We start from the raw sequence: 19,542 nt of genomic DNA, 5'->3' as shown, positions 1-19,542 counted from the left end.
GCCACTGTCACCAATCACAAGTGTTTGCCCCTGAAGGATTCTGTTGGGTCTCTGTAAACTTAATTTGATTCTGATTTGAATTGATAAAGCACTTTGTGACTCTGTCTGTGAAAAGTGCTCTATAAATAAAATTTACTTTACTTACTTTACTTTACTTTACTTATGGGACACCCTGTACATATGTTGAAAATACCCCTATCTCTCAATGAGAAAGAATTGTTTTAAAAATTCCTGGATCCAGACAGTGATCCGGATCATTCCCAAAATTTAATCATTTGTTAGACGTCCCATTTTGGACATTTCCTGAAAATTTCATCAAAATCCGTCCATAACTTTTTCAGGTATGTTGTTAACTAACCAACAAACAAACAAACCCTGGCAAAAACATAACCTCCTTGGCGGAGCTAAATATTACGATAAAAACCTCATTTTTAAGTCGATCGTGTAAGTGTACGATCACATGAAAAGAAAAATCTTTTATTGTTGTGTGACTGAGTGACCATTGCGACTTTTTCAGTTCCCATACACCAAGCCAATTTAACTTGGTGTATCAGATGATACAAAGTGACATAATATGGGCTCATACATGCTCTACATTAAAGGTTCAGGAGACTTTCGTGACCAATTTTTCATCAAATCTGTAAAACCTCTGTCATATCCTCAGTGTCACAAATGTGTAAGTCTTTCTGTTAATACTCACCTGAATCTCTTGCATTACGGTGAAGAATTTCTTAGTGTCATCCACCATAAACAAACCATGTGTTTACAAACAGAGCCGGGAGGGAACTCGGGAATCTTTGGGCTTTTGTCGCAACGTGCATTGTGGGAAAGGGAGGTTCGCGCAGCCACCTGACAGCAGCAGCAGCAGCAGCGCAACCATATGATATTATATGGATGAAACAAACACGACGCGGAATCGGCTGAAACGCGGAAATGGCTGGAAGAGTATGCACAGAGGGAAGGGAGCTCCTGCCATTTCCACGTCGTGTCTTTAGAAGCTGCCGCTGCCAGGCGGCTGCACGAAACTCAGTTTCCCACAACGCACGTCACGACAAAATTACGAAGATGCCCGAGTTACCTCCCAGCTCTGTTTGTAAACACATGGTTTGTTTATGGTGGATGGCACTTCGAAATTGTTCACCGTAATGCAAGAGAATCAGGTGAGTAATCACAGAAAGACTTACACCTTTCTGATACTGAGGATATGACTGAGGTTTTACAGATTTGATGAAAAATTGGTCACGAAAGTCTCCCGCACCTTTAAAGATGCAGACAGATATGGATGGAACGTTCTGTTCTCTGCGTATATTCCGTATGTATTTCTGTCCACTTTCCGGGAGCTTGCAGATGCGTACCTGGACATACCTTTAATTAAAATACTCACATCTGATATATTGCCATTAAAAAAAAAATGTCAGACAAAAAAAACACTCCACAAAAAAATGTCAGCTTAACCTCCTAAGACCCACTGTCCACATTTGTGACAAGAGTTTCACAACTTTATACAAAAAAAAGAAAACTGTCCACCACAAAGGACATTCCATAAAAATGTTTAAACTGCATCTGAAAAAACTGTTGCATCATGATGTTTCCAATATAGGCACTTATTTAATAAAAAACAAAAAAAGCTGGTACTTTGTTGACATTTTCTGGGTCTTAGGAGGTTAAAGTCACATGTACCCTTCCTGCTCACCTGTGATCCTCTGTGCCACCCATAGCCTTCCAGCTGTCTCCAGGACCCAGGCCTCATTGCGGTCCACCAGGAGAAAGGTGTTGTGATAGCTGAAGGGCTCGGGGTCCTCCCTGCACTGCCCCCCCTGTCCATGCTGCTCCAGGAGGCCAGTGATCACGGTCAGCGCCGCCCAGGCACTGTCACCACGCTCCAGCCCCAAACTGAAGAGCACAAGTCACAGAGGATTATTAAAGACTACAGGTCACTGTGCAGGAAGATGTCCAGCCAGGAAAGATGAAATGATTAATCGATTAATTGAATCACACTGATAAAAATAATTATTCGATTACAATTTTCCTGAATCTAAGCTTCATTTCTTTAATTTCGCTGCCACTAAACGATGGTTCCACTGTTGTTTCACACGGACGCTTACAGAGGGTATGCACATACATCACCCCCCCCCCCCCCCCCCAGGCCACACCCCTCTAAGTCAGACTGAGTGTCTTAAACCAACCTGCTCAACATGACGGAGTATAGCAGTAAACACAGCCAGAGAAAAGGGAAAATGTGAAATCTGAAATTAAATGAAGGACAGTTGGACTGGACATGGATCTGTACGAGCTACCAAAGAACAAGTGGTCCATGAACACTGACATGTGGACACAAATGGAGGATCCAGACCTGATCCAGGGGGGAGGGGGTCAGCGCTATTTGGACCTGAAACTAATATACATGGTTTCATCAGGACTGACAACCAGGGTCCAAAACTAGGGCCCAGAACCAGCTGATCCAAAGGGTCCAAAACTAGGGCCCAGAACCAGCTGATCCAAAGGGTCCAAAACTAGGACCAGAACCAGCTGATCCAAAGGGTCCAAAACTAGGGCCCAGAACCAGCTGATCCAAAGGTCATTTCCAGTCGAGCGTGGACTGACCCCAGTGAATATATGCATGATCTACTGGGACTGAGCAGATTTACTGAGTCTAGTTCAGATCCAGTCCTTTATCCAACACAGATACTACTGCTGTGGACCAGCAGGGCACCACTGGATTCTGGGAAATTATGATATTTTTCCACCTGTTTTTAAATTACATTATTCTCATAAAGTTAGGGCTTTATTGTCGGAATATGATGACTTTAATCTCACAAACAAATGAGATGAGTTTTTTTTATAATTAAGTCTTTATTCTCATAACATTGTGATTCTTTTATATTCAACTTTATTATCACACAATCACGGGTTTTATATCGATATTTTATGACTTTATACTCGTAGTGACAAGTGTTTTTATTTTCTCATGTGGTCCTAATACTCCGTCGTAGCTTTATTCTCCAGTTCCCCGTATTTGTAAAACTAGGTTGGCCTCAGTTTCAGTTAGTTTACTAATCATGTAGGAGCACAAGGTTCAGAATCACAAAATAAAGACAAAAACCAGGAAAGATCTGATCATGAAACCAAGAGCTTTACTAAAAAGTAACGTTAGCCAAAACGTAATTTAAGGTCTTATTTTACCTAAAAGTACAGCATAAATTAATGTTAGCTGACACTAAACAGGATCCACAGATCTAGGTTTGGTTTCCTGGATTTGTGGATCCATCTCCTTCTCTTTTCTTTGTCTTTTGGTGTCTGTAAAATGATAGCGCCAACGGCTTTTCAAACCTGTTCATACAATCAGTCTCACAACAGCTCTTCCCCATTTTTATTAAATATTGTTCTTCAGTTTAGACAGTATTGAAGCCAGCGCTGTCACTCATCTCCCTCTTTCTGCCACTCAGTGGGCGGAACAGCCGTGACTTCCACCAGCAGTGATGTCACGTGCATACCCTCTATTGTGATGCACATGACACCAGGAATAACACAAACCAGGTAGAGCGTAGCTCAGAAGAGACGAGGACAAAAAGGCAGAAAATGTCTACATGTTCACTTTTCTTTATTGGAACCATCACTTACTCCTTTAAACTTTTAAGATTTCACACAAACATTAAAATTATTTGTCTTTATTTTTTTTTTCAGTTGTATGTTAGATCCATCTTAAGTTGTTACTAAGTTGAATCCAAATGTGTTGAAGACTCCAAGGCACATATTGTTTGTAGATGTCATTTGACTTGTTTGTTGTTTTTATATTTACTTTTACACTGTTATTATTGTTGCTGTTATTTCTATGTAGATATTTTTTATATTTCCTTTTACTTTTATACTTTTTGTGGTTCCTGTTTCAGCTGGTTCTGGAATAGTTGTTCATCATTTTCAGACGTGTTTTTCACATTTTTACTCTTTTTTTTCGCCTATTCAATGTTTAATTGAATCAAACTGAAGAAAATAATCGATAGATTAATCATTTACAAAAGTAATCGATAGCTGAAGCTCTACCAGCCATTAACAGGAAGCCTGGTACTGGTGATTAAACAAAGAAAGATAATTTATTAGATTATTAGGCTTTTTGGACCTTACCACACAGAGGTTTATGTCCATACTTGATGATGACTTGATGAAGTGATGTTATACATTTTATATTTTTCATCTAGTATTTTTTCAGTGCTTGTATTTTTCCCACAAACTCAAATCAGTCTGTTAGTATTGTTTACATGGTCCTGTACAGTGTTTTAATGTAAATCCCAATGCCACTATTTTCCAGTGTTTATATACATATTATGACATATTTTTTAACAGGTTTTGTATTATGTTTATGTCTGAAATAAACTAAACTAATCTAAACTCAACAGCCTCTAACTTCTATCAGTCATGACCACTTTTTGGAGCAAACATTTTTGTAATAATCATATCAATATGTTACTAATTTAAAGAAGTTCAATGTTCAGTTCAATGTGAGTATTGTATGAATGCTGTTTAAATGTTATTAAATTGCGTTTTATTTGATTTTACAGCATTAAATCATATCTACTGCTAATCTACACCACATCTAAATACCAGTTATCTGTCTCCTTGCTTAATTATTGGTATAAATGTTTGTCCTGAAAAAAAAAATGTTGATTGAGTCCTAATGTAAGCCAGAACAGACTAGGATCATAGCACCACTGAAAATAGTTCAGTTTGGATTTCAAGCAACATTTTAGAGGGATTTTATTCAATCTCACCGGACGAGGTCCATGCCCAGCAGAGCTTCTCCAGGACTGACTGGTTCTCGGGTCCAAACCGCTTCATTCCCGATACAGACTCCCTGGTCATTGGCTCCCATTTCCGCGCCCCACATCCAGGCAGGTTTACTGAGGATGACAGCATGGGTCTGCGCCGCCTGCGGGATCTCGATATATGTGCACTGTCGATTGAATATGTGAGAGAGAGATAAACAAAAGTTAAAATTTTGCATCTGATGTTGTATATCAGGGTTGTCAAACTCATTTTAGTTCAGGGGTCACATTCACCCCAATATGATCTCAAGTGGGCTGGACCAGTAAAATAATACCAGTGAAAAAAGTAAAATTACATTAGGATAATGTTTATATCTACATCGTGTCCTTAAAAATTTGAATAACGTGAACAACTTGAAATGTCTTAAGAAAAACAAGTGCAGTTTTAACAATATTCTGCAGTTTATCAGTTTATCCTTTACACATGTGCATTACAGCTTAGATTACAATTACAAATACACAAAATATTTAGTAACAGGTATAATATTGATAAAATTGCATTTACTTTTCTCAAGACATTTCCCGTTGTTCATATTTCTTGAGGTTTTTCACATTTTTTGTAAAAGGATAGTTTGTTAATGTAAACATTTTCATGTAATTTTACTTTTTTACACTAAAACAAAGATAAAATCTGCAGTTGTCATTATTTACAGGTTATTCTAATAGTATTTTTCTGGTCTGACCCAATTTAGATCTAATTGGTTAATATGTGTATGTATGGAACCTGAAATAACATGATTTTTACACTGCTGATTGTTAATATCTGTAATTTTTGTGTTTCACAAATTCATCCCACGGGCCAGATTAGAAGGGGTAGGGGTGAATTAAGGGCTCATGGGTGAACTGAGATTGGACCTACGAGGGCTGTTCAATAAGTTCATTGCTTCACCCAGAAACACTGGTTGTTATAATACAGGATGTTACATTCTTTCGTGATGGGATAGTGATGCTTGAACATCGATGGACCAAGTGCATTGCTGTAAATGGAGATTATGTTGAAAAATAAAATATAAATTATCAGTCTGTGTTGTTCTGTTCTGGGTGAGGCCATGAACTTATTGAAAGGCCCTCGTAAGTTTACTCAAAGTCAAAATGTCAAATCTTAAAAGCTGGATGAATGATTAAATCTAGTCCTAGCTGCATGGCTGTGCACTAATCTCCTAGAACATAAATATGACATAAAATTTTAAACATTTCACAAACTACTTTGGTACATAAAAAATTAGATGATTTTCAAAACCACAAAGTTATAAATGGACATTTCATTTCATAACTAAAACAGTTACGTCCTCTCATCCATTAACAGGATTTCTACTTGTAAACATTTTACTCTCAAGGTTCAATGTACAGTTCCAGACAGAGTTCATCTTTAAAAATTCCTTCTCTCTAACAGGACACTGACATGCTTTTATTTCTCTGTTGAAACTTTTGTGTTGAAAAAGAGTCTGATAGTTTGGTGGACACATACACTATATTGCCAAAAGTATTCGCTCACCTGCCTTGACTCGCATATAAACTTAAGTGACATCCCATTCTTAATCAATAGGGTTTAATAGGGTCAAAAATTCCCATAAACACACTCCTAAACCTTGTGGAAAGCCTTCCCAAAAGAGTTGAAGCTGTTATAGCTGCAATGGGTAGACCGACATAATATTAAACCCTATTGATTAAGAATGGGATGTCACTTAAGTTCATATGTGAGTCAAGGCAGGTGAGTGACTATTTTTGGCAATATAGTGTAGCTCTGGTTTTACCTCCAGCATGGAGCCTGGAAGGTGTGATGCTCCAGGGTAGTAGGCCACCTCCTGGACCTCATCCCGGGGACGATCTGAGTTCTTCCCAAAAATCACGTGGTTGTCTCGAGAGCCAGGGGGCAAGGAAACAAAACAGTCACATGATGAGGGAGCCTCTGCCATCCTGCAACACACAGTCCCAAATACCACTCTGTAAAAACAATAATAATATAATTTAAAACAAAAGTTATATCGCAATACAGTGGCTTTCATAGAAAACCGAAATAGATTAAACAAACAAAATAATCACAAAATCACACAATCTGACTTGTGCTTTCATCCTGATGCATTTTTGTCTTATTACGTACATCCTTCCGATGCTGTTTTTTCTTGTTGCATCTTTTTCATTGTCATATCATCTTCATTTAGATATTCTACAATTTACATGTTTTGTTGTCACTCTTATCTGGCCTTATTTATTTGTAGTTGCATCTTCTAGTTTGATCTTGTTTCACTGTCTTCACATAAGTTTTGTCTTTTGGATTAAACATTACATCTTGTAGTTTTCCTTTTGACATCTTTCATACTGTATTTGTCTTTTCAAGTTGAACATTAATTTTGTCTCGTCAAATCCTTTATGATTAATTTAAAACCACAAATAACCGCCTATTTAACTGTTCTTTCAGGAACAAAAATCAGGATTTATCCCTCAAAGACTCAAACAGCCACTGGAAACCAAAATCATCTACTGATCTAAGCTGTTTAATAACTTCTGAACCACTAGCCTAAATCTATCAAATAGATGTAAATAACTGAGGTAAAATGCAGTTATTGTCATATTTTCATGGTCATCAGATATGACCCATTTGGATGTTCAGAGGCTCTGTAATCAACATGGAAACACCGTCATGTTCTACAACATATCTACAACATATCATCAAAATAAAGTTCTTAAGAAATATTAAATAGAGACAAAAATCATTTGGGAAATGCCACTAAAATAGCACTGGGTCTTTATGGGTTAAACTGGAAATAAAAACAATTTGATATTTATCATTGACTGATGATTATATTTTTGACAATACTGCCAAGTCACCACATACGAGAACAGAAATCCTGACACTTACATCTATTTAAACACTTTAAAGTAACTTGACAGTTTTTAGAGCTGAAACGATTAATCTGCATTAATCTGATTCAACTTGATTAACCTCCTGAGACCCAGGAAATGTCAGCAAAGTATAAGCTTTTTTTGGTTTTTATTAAATAAGTGCCTATATTGGTAACATCATGATGCAACAGTTTTTTCAGATGCAGTTTTAAAATTTTTATGGAATGCCTTTGTGGTGGACAGTTTTCTTTTCTTTTTATTTATTTGTATAAAGTTGCGAAACATGGACAGAAAACCCATAGCTGGGTCTGAGGAGGTTAATCAGTCAACTTGGACCAATTTTTTACAAAAATGATCTGATTACAATTTTCCTGAATCGAACCTTCGTTTCTTTAATTTCACTGCTGCTAAACATTGGTTCCACTGTTGTGTTTCACGTGGACTTTTATAGTGACACACATGACGCCAGGATCAACACAAACAACATGGAGTGATAAGGCAGAAAATGTCTATATGCTCACTTTTGTACGTTGGAACCATCACTTCCTCCTTTACACTTTTAAGCTTTCACACAAACATTAAAAATATTTGCATTTATTTATTTCAGTTGTATGTTAATTCCACCTTAATTCATTAGTAAATTGTATCTAAATGAGTTGAAGACTGCAGTGCACATATTGTTTGTAGACGTCATTTGACTTGTTTGTTGTTTATAGCTATACATATTTTTTTTCCATATACTTTTATACTGTCGTTATTTCTATATTGCTACATATTTTTTATATAGCTTTTTACTTTTATACTTTTTGTGATTATTGATTCAGCTGGTTCCAGAACAAAGAACAAGTTGTTTGTCATTTTCAGACATGTCTTTTCGCTTATTCAAGTAACCATTTAATCAACTCGAAATCCATGACAAAAATAATCGGTCGCTGCAGCTCTCCAGCACTTTTGCTGTGGACACTCGTGAATAGTGTGATTTCCGCTCCTTGGTGTGTTTGATGCCCATCCCTGCCCTGTCACCATTAGGGGTGTGTATTGGCAAGAATCTGGTGATACAATACAAATTACAATACTAGGATCGCGATACGATATATCATGATACTGTTTAAAGGGCCATTTTTTGTTTGTTTCTTTTTTTTTTTTTTAATGATTATTTCCTTGAAGAATTTAATTACACCAGAAATATGCACAAATACTAAACACATTTTTATTTGATCAGAGCAGGATCTAATATCACAAAATTTTCCTGTGTTAAAACTTAAATTATGTTTTACAGACATTACAGTTTAAGATCCTGTTTAAATGTTCATATTCTATTAGTTCAGAACTAACATCAGAACATTATTTTTGTGCAATCCCAACAGAGGAACTTACGCTGCATTCCAGGCAACCCGTAACTTGTGTTTTTCCAGCCTTCTACCGGTGAAAAGGCACTGGAATGTCAGTCAAACCTGTGACTTCCCACCCATGAACTCATACTAGATCCATGTTCTCCCAGTTCCAAGTTCTGACGTCACATAGCAATGGCAGCCCGCATGGATGCGGTGTTTATGCAAATTGTTTATTAAAACAAGGTATTGCGCTGATATTATTTATCTGCAAATGTTCTGCATAATTAGCAGCTGCTCTAGCGTTAGGTAGTTTTCAGTCCAATGAGTGCAAGAATAAATTAATACCAAATACGAATCCAAATATACAAATACCAGAACATAAAACAGCTTCTCTTGCCTTTTGCGCCGTTTTTCCTCCCCTGTTTCCCTCAAATAAGCAAAGAGCAAACACCTTTGGCGATAGAAATGATTGTAAATGAGCATAACGTACGGTCCACCATGCTGGTTTGTTTACATCTAGCTCCCACAATTCTTTGTGCTCAGGCAGTTTGGCGTGACTTCCCTGGAACGTTACTAAGTCTTAAGTTGTGGTTACAAGTGACTTACAGGCTCAAAAACTGGCCTGGAACACAGCATAAGATCCTGTTCAAATGTTCATATTCTATGGACTCTATGCACAGCCCCACTATTTCCTGAACTTCAGGTGGGTCCTTTATTTCCTGTCTTTCATTATTGGACACACTCATTAATCCAGGTGTGTCTGCTACTTCTTGTTGTGACTACTGATTACGTAATTAAGCACACCTGGATTAATCAGTGTGTCCAATAATGAAAGACAGGAAATAAAGGACCCACCTGAAGTTCAGGAAGTAGTGAGGCTGTGCATAGAGTCCATTAGTTCATAACTAACCTCATAACATTATTTTTGTGCAATCCCAACAAAGGAACTAATACTATTTAATAAAAGACTGTTACGTCATAAGAAAATATAAAAAAAACAAAAACAAAAATGAAATACAAAAAAACAAAAATCAACCTCCACAATATCTGCATTTGAATAAGTACCTAAAAATATCGATACAGTACTTTTTAATACCAAAGAAATTCAGTTTAAAATTCTGAATGGAGTCTATCCCTCCAATGATATGATAAAACAACGATTTGGTTTTGAAACAAATAACTGTGTTTTCTGTAATGAGACTGAAACCACAGTTCATTTATTTTTCCATTGCATGTATGTGGAAGCGTTTGGACTGGACATTTACGACTGGCTTCACACAAACGTTTGCCTTCCTGAAGAATTTTCCATAATGGGCATTACTTATGGACATGTACTGGACAATGTCAAAGACAGCTTTTTACTAAATAATATCATCATTCTGGGTCAATTTTACACACACAAATGTAAACATTTGAAGATGAAACCCACATTTTCCAGTTTCCATAATGAGTTTCTGCTCTATAAGAAAACTCTCAATCTCATGAAGAGTAAACCCGCATTGAAGCTTCTATCAGTTATTGAAGAATATAATTTGTACAACAAGCCCTAGACCCCCCCACCTCATTTTATTTGTTTTTTTGTTTTGGTTTGTTTTGTTTTTTTTTTTCAAAAATTGCAGTCTTCATGGTTGTTGACATCTATAAATGTATTCCTTTTTGCACCTGTGTACGACGACATATTAGGGCCACATAAGAAAAAAAATAAATGCTTGTCACTATGAGAATAAAGTTGTTATTTAACAAGAATAACGTCATAGTTAAAAAAAAAAAAACCTCATTATTTAACGAGAATAAAGTTGTTAATTAATGAGAATAAAGTCATTATTTAACGAGAATAAAGTCGTACTTTTTTTAGATTAAACTTGTAATATTTTGAAAATTCGACAGAGTTTCTGGTTTTACAGCGAAGACGACAAGTGAAGCAGCACCTTTCCTTCTGTTGGACTCAAACTCCCAGTAGAATCCTCACAGTTTGTTCAGAAACACAAACCCTCTGTGTTTAGTTCTGCTGTTTCCACTGATAGTCCTACAGACGAACACTGCAGCAGTTTGTCCTAAACAAAAGAGGAAATTTACTACAAATCAGTTCAGTTCTTAAAACAAACCCAAATGTGTGTAAACTCTCTTCAAAGTCCTTAAACTAATGTTGATGGAGGACAGACTCAGTGTTTGGCCTTTGTGTCTGAACCCCAAATGAAAGAAGAACTGAACTAAATGTTCACAGTTCTACACTGATGAGTAGGTACAACTGCTCATTATATTAGGACTTTATTCTAGTTAAATGAGTTTTTTAAAACTACGACTTTATTCTTGTTAAATGAGTTTTTTCTCGGTAAATAACGACTTTAATCTCGTTAAATAATGAGGTTTTTTTTTTTTTTAAACTACGACTTTATTCTCCGTAAATAACGTAGTATTCTCGTATAACGTATATATTCTCGTAGTGACAAGCGTTTTTTTTTTTCTTATGTGGCCCTAATACGCCGTCGTACCCGTGCCTTTGTATTTTCTTTTATACGGAAGCCATGTTGTTTGTATATTTGTATGTTGTCAATAAAAAAAAATACTTTTTAATATCCATACAGTTTTGTGAAATGAAATATCGCGATACATCGCAGAGCCCATATTTTCTTCCACCCTCGTCACCATAAGGTGCACGTGCATTCTGTCGGAAGCCTCTCCTTCTGCCCCCCCCCCCCAGTCAGATCCAGCCGGTGCACTGCCCATCCCTTACACACACACACACACACACACACACACACACACACACACACACACACACACACACACACACACACACACACTGGGATTAGCAGACAGTCTGTGCACACTACTTTATTGGCTGTAATCTGCACAAATCCTTCCGCCACATTGGCTCTATTACCGCTCTACTTTCTACCATTTACGACCATTTTACAAATCGCGTTCAGTCCGGAAATAAAAGCCGCACAAAAACACAGACATGAAGGCCGTGGCGGATCTGGGACTCAGATCAGTGTTTGAAACAGAGATAAGACCAGGTCGAGCCGAGCCGAGCCGTGCCATGGACCAGACCCACTACCGCTGCCCCACGCGCGTGTCGCCCGTCCGTCACGTCGCCCCTCTGTCCTGTGGAACATGTCTGTGCTGCCTGCTAACAGTGTGTCCCCTCCAGGTCCGGTCTGTGTTTACCTTGGTTTCCTCCAGTGCTGTGGAGCGGACAGCCCGGACACACGACAGGCAGGCGGAGAGGCGTCACGTGACCGACAAATCCAAAGGTCTGTATTTAAAGGTCTCGTCTTGTCTCGTCTGACCACAAGCACAGCTCACCCACCAGTCCAGTCCAGGCCAGTCCACACCTGTAGGAGGCCTGATGATGAGGATGATGAGGATGATGCAGCTGCACACCATGAGTCTGTCCAGGGTTCTGCCTGTTTGTCATGGCTGCAAACCACACACACACACACACACACAGTTACACATGATGCTTATAATTACTCTGGATCTCTCTGCTACATCCTCATTTCTGTTGTTACCTGTCATTTTCCTTCTGCAGAGTGGAGGTGTTTGGGCCTCTGGTGCCTCCCTGGACATCAGTAATGCACTGTAAAAGCAAACCTTTAGAACAAGTAAACACATTGTTGTTAACTGAAATAAATGAAAACTATAATTAAAAGAAAGAAAGCCCGGATAATTAACTGAAACTGTATTGTGCAGGGACGTGCACAGGATTATAGAGGGGCAGGGGCTCAAAGTCACAAAAGGGCAGTATGTGTGCGCCAAATTGTTTTCAGGCCTTAATAACACAATATGTGGCTTAATGTAACATTAATAAAGTAGTCATAGATAACAACAACAACAACATAGCTGTGTATATTCTGTAGCTGTGAGTGATGCAATTGCTGTTTCTCTTGTGTCATCAAATTATTGTCAAAATGTATCATAATACTGAGGTTTGGAGGACATGCAATTCAGCTGCAATTCTAAAAAGCAATAAAACATTGGCGTTTTATCAAGCCATATATTGTTGAAGATAAAGATTGTAACACATGAACATTCAACTGTGAAACACTGAACATTGACAAAAATATAGAAATAAATACAATAAAAACAGTCCTGTTTAGTCTGTAGTTCAGCCTGCATGCCTACAGGACTGCAGCCAACATGTTGATCTCAATGATTTGTTGTTGACGTACCACAGCTAACATAGTCTGAGACCTGTGATTAGCTACACAAGAAACTACAACAATTTCCCAACTCCCCAAAACCGAGTCTTAACTTCCAAACTGGTAAGCTAAGGCTAATATGATATTTTTCCCAAGGTGCACATTAATGCAGCTTTCATTTAAAAAAAAAAAAAACTAGTCCAGGCTGCACATAAAACAGTCCTACTGTGACTGCTGTTTGACTTTCCTGTTCCTACTGTACAAACAGTCACAGCAGCAAAGGCACAAGAAACTGAATATCTGGAAACAAATGTAAATTGTCAGTAAAATCAAGTGGAATGAATGATTCCTCCTGTTTCCGCTGTGATTCAATACATTCAAGTAATTTTAGAGGAGGGGTCGGCTTGATAAACCACAAAGGTTGAAGTCATTCCACTGTCCCGTCTCATCTGTGCAGGAACTACACATAGAGTGGAGGTGTGACCACGGACTGTACTTCTCTCTCTCTCTCTCTCTCTCTCTCTCTCTGTCTCTCTCTCTCTGTCTCTCTCTCTCTCTCTCTCTCTCTCTGTCTCTCTCTCTCTCTCTCTCTCTCTCTCTCTCTGTCTCTCCGTACATGCATGTGAGCGTGCAGCATAGGGAAGCCCCGCCCCTCAGTCAGAGACAATGGACGGAGAACCGTCATCAGACTCTACACACATACAATACCATGACGCACTATAACAAGGAAATGCGTACGGTAGATAACCGTGGCGTTTTTATACAGCCATTTTCTATTAAAAGTCAAAAGGGCACTTTTTCTACGAGGCAAAAAGGGCAGGGGCTCAAGCCCCCTTTGGGTCCTATGTATGCACGTGCCTGGTATTGTGTCCTTACAAAACTAACGAAAACATTAAAAAAATTATGGATAAAATTCCCTTCGTTTTCATCTTTGTAAATGTCAGATTGATATGAAATTGATTTTTTTCCCTCAAGCAATTTTAGTAGTGATGTGACGTTCGCGAACGACTCGAATCTTTTGAACAGCTCTTTGAAATGAACGATGGGAACCGAGTGTTTGTAAAGAGCCGTTCATTTTTTTTTTTTTTGGATTAATAACAGTGATTAATCACTGTTGTGTTTTGTGCAGTTTTTCCGTATGTTTACACACATTTATTGTTCTTGTTTTGAGGAGAATAAAATGTTATTTCATAAGAAAATGTTTTATTTTCTTCTTCATTTTTAGGCTACAGACTAGTCCACATAATGTACTGTGATGTCTTTTGTCAAATTCCAGCATTTGTCTAATGTCACCTCTCATGTCATGGATTTAGCCCACACATTTGAACTAACTATTCTTTTTTACAGTAAGATAATATTTACTGCCGTGCCAATTTAACACCTTTAAAATGTAATGTTAATCATCACATGTAGCCTATTTAGTCATTAAAACATTGGTGTTTCAAAATAATGCAAAATACATAAAAGAGTCAGTCTTTGGAACGACTCTTTTCAGTGAACGACTCCTGATTGAACGGCTCCCTTCAAAGAGTCAAAAGTCCCATCACTAAATTTTAGCTGCTGGCACTATATGATATTTAAGGGTCCGTCACTTGTGTTCACTTGTGGTTTCCAGTCGTCTTCTGGTCCCCACTCTACCTGGAAACATGGAGACTAAAGCAGCAGAGTCCTGTCTGGGATTTATTAGAATTCGACAGAGAAGAAGAGAAAAGATATAAAGAAACTAAAACTGAACTAAAACTAAGCATTTAGAAAATAATGAAAACTAACAAAAACTATCAAACCTGCTCTAAAAACTAATTAAAACTAACTGAATTAGAGAAAAAAAGTCAAAACTAAATAAAACTAAACTATAATGAAAAATCCCAAACTATTCTAACCTTGCTGTGGTGTTTCTGTTTTTATTTCAGTTAACAATTTGCATATGTCTTCCTCCTCCAGTAACTTCAATTCTTAAATGACTGAATATTTTCCATAGAAGTGCATTAAGAAATTCCAATACCACTGGCAGAAAAGGTCTGCAGTCAGATCAGATAGTGAGGAAATCTGAGCTGATTCCTGAACTAAAGCCTCAGAATCTCCCCCAAAGCTGTTATGAGGTGATTTTTGTTGAGTTTAGAGCAGTGGTTTCCAACCTTTTTTGGTTTCCTGACCCCATTTAAACATCACAAATTTCTGGTGACCCCACACATTCAAAACAGAGATTTCTTTTGGCTAAAAAATTAATTTGTTTTTGATCATGTAATAGTTTGCTGTGCTATGTTGTAAATACATGTTAATTTTAGAGGACATTTAGTCTATATCAGGGGACTCAGACATGCGGCCCACCAAAGGTTCCAAAAAGGCCTGTGGGATGAATTTACAAAGTGCAAAAATTCCACAGATTCATTTTAGTTCAGGTTCCACATACTGACCAATACAATCTGAGGTAAAACATCCTACAATAAATGACTTCATATTTTCTTCTCAGTTTGATGTGAAGAAAATATTACACTATGCCTATAAATAATGACAATTTCAAATGTTTGTCTTTGTTTTAGTGCAAAAAATAACATTAAATTATGGAACTATTTACATTTACAAACTATCCTGTAACAATAAAATGTGAATAACCTGAACAAATATGAACAACCTGAAATGTCTAAAGAAAATTAAGCACAATTTTAACAGTTTTCTGCCTGTTCCTCAGTGTTTAGTGTCTTTGTAGATCTGATCCATAATGCACATGGAGAAATGATAAGTTGAGGCCGAATATTGTTAAAATTGCACTTATTTTTCTTAAGAAATTTCAGTTTTTTCAGATTATACATATCTATTTTGTTTGAATAGTTTATAAAAGTAAGTATTTTCATAATTTAATGGGGGTTTTTGCACTAAAAAACAAAATTTGGAGTTGTCATTATTTATAGGTTATTCTGTTATTATTCGTTATTATTATTATTATTCGGGCTGAATGTGGAACCTGAAAGAAAATGAGTTTGAGAGCCCTGGTCTGTATAATGTATACAGGAAGTGCAAACTCACTTCCTGGATCAAACCAGAAGTGACAAGTCTGGGAGTCATTATAGACTCAGACTTAAACTTTAAGTCCCACATAAAGAAAGTCACTAAAACGTCATTCTTCCACCTCAGAAACATAGCCAAAGTAATGCCGGTTATAAATCGAAAGGATGCTGAAAAACTGGTCCATGCTTTTATCTCCAGCAGACTGGACTACTGTAATGCACTCCTTACAGGTCTCCCAAAAAGCACCGCAGACAGACTTCAGCTGATTCAGAACTCTGCAGCTACGTTATTAACCAAAACCAAGAAGAGAGAGCACATTACTCCAGTGTTGGTTTCCCTGCACTGGCGACCGGTAACCTACAGAATTGATTTGAAGATACTACTCCTCACGTATAAAGCTCTAAATGGAACCGGACCAAGTTACATTGCAAACTCACTGATCGATTATGTACAAACTAGAACACTGAGGTCATCAAACGCAGGTTTACTAGCGACTCCCAGAAATATTACAAAGAAAATGGGGGACGCAGCCTTTACTAACTATGCACCAAAGTTATGGAATACAATTCCAAAAGACATCAGAGAAGCCAGTTCACTGAATATATTTAAAACCAAATTAAAAACATTTTTATTCTCATCAGCCTTTGAAAGGAGATAAAAATGGGGTCACAATTCAGGAACCAGGAATGTGCGTTTTTTTATTTATATTTTATTTTATTGTATTTCTGTTTTTATTTTTTATTTTATTGTATTTCAAATTTCATCTTATTTCTTGCACTTCAAAAATTCTATGCATAATCAAATATTTTAATGTGCGCTGTTTTTATATTTATTTTTATTTTATTGTATTTCTAATCAAATCTTAATGTATTTTAATACTGTATTTTTTTCAATCAATGTGAAGCACTTTGGGCTACAGTTTCTGTATGAAAGGTGCTATACAAATAAAGTTTATTATTATTATTATTATTATTATTATTATTATTATTATTATTATTATTATACTATTATGGACGGAGGCAGGACAGCCAGGTGTAGATTACTGCACAAAGTGAGAATTCTAGTTTCCTTGGTCAGGATATGTACAGTCAGTCGATTCTGCAAATTAATACTGAATAAATAATATGAATTGTGAAAGAGCTGCAGCATCTTCAACCGACCACAATGAACATTTGACAGATAAACAGAACCACAGTGCTTCAGTTTCAGCTTCAGAGTTTTATTTATTGTGATTGTGTCTCTCAACTCACCATATATTCTTTATTAGTAAGTTTTTATTTTTATCATTTACTAGAAATTTCAGGCCACCCCATTTGAATTCCAGGTGACCCCACGTGGGGTCCTGACCCCAAGGTTGACAAACACTGCTTTAGAATCTACTTAGTAAAAGTGAGGTAACACTTTGCACTCATTTTGGTTGAGTAAATTTTACCCCATATTTTGAGTAAAATGTGACTAAATTTAACAGCTATAATACACTAAAAGAAATGAGGCAAAATCCACCTTTCATATCCCAATAGATTACACAACAAATTACTCATAAAAAGTGAGTAATATTAAGTCCGTTGTTAATAGGAATATGTTCATCTACTTAATTTAGGGCAGGGAGGATCAATCTAAATATTGATAGTACCGATACCAAGGTGTGTGTGTGTGTATTGGTATCAGATCGATACCACAATTCCCAGTATCGCCTACCCTCAAGTTAATTGTCATTATTAACAAATAATCAGTATAACTATTTAACCATTATTTATTCAAGGAAGGTCAGTTTTACTTGTAACAGTGCCAGTCACACGAGGTATTCATCATTCCATCAGCCCAAAAATTATCCACTATAAGAAAAAAAGAGGACAGCCCAAAAAATTATCCACTGTAAGAAAAAAAGAGGACAGCCCAAAAAATTATCCACTATAAGAAAAAAAGACGACAGCCCAAAAATTTACCCAGTATAAGAAAAAAAAGAGAACAGCCCAAAAATTATCCACTATAAGAAAAAAAGACGACAGCCCAAAAATTTACCCAGTATAAGAAAAAAAAGAGAACAGCCCAAAAATTATCCACTATAAGAAAAAAAAGAGAACAGCCCAAAAAATTATCCACTATAAGAAAAAAAAGAGAAAAGCCCAAAAAATTTTCCAGTATAAGAAAAAAAGAGAACAGCCCAAAAAATTATCCACTATAAGAAAAAAAAGAGAACAGCCCAAAAAATTATCCACTATAAGAAAAAAAAGAGAACAGCCCAAAAAGTTATCCACTATAAGAAAAAAAGAAAACAGCCCAAAAATTATCCAGTATAAGAAAAAAAAGAGAACAGCCCAAAAAATTACCCAGAATAAGAAAAAAAGAGAACAGCCCAAAAAATTATCCACTATAAAAAAAAGAGAACAGCCCAAAAAATTATCCACTGTAAGAAAAAAAAGAGAACAGCCCAAAAAGTTATCCACTATAAGAAAAAAGAGAACAGCCCAAAAAGTTACCCATATAAGAAAAAAAAGAGGACAGCCCAAAAAATTATCCACTATAAGAAAAAAAAGAGAACAGCCCAAAAAATTATCCACTGTAAGAAAAAAAAGAGAACAGCCCAAAAATTATCCAGTATAAGAAAAAAAGAGAACAGCCCCAAAAATTACCCATATAAGAAAAAAAAGAGAACAGCCCAAAAAATTATCCACTATAAGAAAAAAAAAAAATCATCCACCTTTTCAATTAAGGGGGCGCTGTTTACCTGAAAGGTCTCTTGCTTTAAAATTAAGGCCACCATAAAAAATAAAAGCATAGGCTAAAAAATTTGAAGGCCTTGAGCTAATGTGGCTAATGCTAACGAAGTAACCCACCAGAAGTGGAGGTCGATGCACTAAAAATAGTTATTTTAAAAATATATAGTGGATAATTTTTTGGGCTGTTCTCTTTTTTTCTTATACTGGATATTTTTTTGGGCTGTTGTATGTTTTTTTTTTTTCTTATAGTGGACAATTTTATGGACCAGTGGATAATTTTTTGTGCTGTTCTCTTTATTTTCTTATAGTGGATCATTTTTTGGGCTGTTCTCTTTTATACTTATAGTGGATCATTTTTGGGCTGTTCTCTTCTTTTTTTCTTATAGTGGATAATTTTGGGCTGTTCTCTTTTTTTTCTTATACTGGGTAATTTTTTGGGCTGTTCTCTTATTTTCTTATCGTGGATAATTTTTTGGGCGGTCCTCTTTTTTTCTTATCGTGGATAATTTTTTGGGCTGTTCTCTTATTTTCTTATCGTGGATAATTTTTTGGGCGGTCCTCTTTTTTTCTTATCGTGGATAATTTTTTGGGCTGTTCTCTTATTTTCTTATCGTGGATAATTTTTTGGGTGGTCCTCTTTTTTTCTTATAGTGGATAATTTTTTGGGCTGTTC

The 19,542-nt window shown here is 36.5% G+C and overlaps 1 protein-coding gene across 4 annotated transcripts in view; it reads right to left on the bottom strand.

Annotated features, from left to right (window-relative positions):
- The window catches only part of scrn2 (secernin 2), a 36,054-nt gene extending 23,732 nt beyond the window's left edge, over window positions 1–12,322 (bottom strand). The window contains exons 1-4 of one of the 4 annotated variants that reach the window (XM_030142753.1): window positions 12,170–12,322; window positions 6,575–6,737; window positions 4,767–4,948; window positions 1,694–1,893 (exon numbers count right to left, since the gene is read on the bottom strand). In XM_030142753.1, coding sequence (XP_029998613.1) covers window positions 1,694–1,893; window positions 4,767–4,948; window positions 6,575–6,736 — 544 coding nt within the window. In that variant the 5' untranslated portion in view covers window position 6,737; window positions 12,170–12,322. Of the gene's footprint in view, window positions 1–1,693; window positions 1,894–4,766; window positions 4,949–6,574; window positions 6,740–10,843; window positions 10,851–11,693; window positions 11,738–12,169 lie in introns of those variants that run through there. The other 3 variants (XM_030142763.1, XM_030142744.1, XM_030142773.1) reach the window with 3 other exon arrangements.
- Between the last annotated feature and the right edge of the window lie 7,220 nt (window positions 12,323–19,542).

This window comes from Sphaeramia orbicularis, chromosome 1 (assembly GCF_902148855.1).
Source record: "Sphaeramia orbicularis chromosome 1, fSphaOr1.1, whole genome shotgun sequence".
Classification (NCBI taxonomy): Eukaryota; Metazoa; Chordata; class Actinopteri; order Kurtiformes; family Apogonidae; genus Sphaeramia; species Sphaeramia orbicularis.
This window is presented reverse-complemented; position numbering and strand designations above follow the sequence as displayed.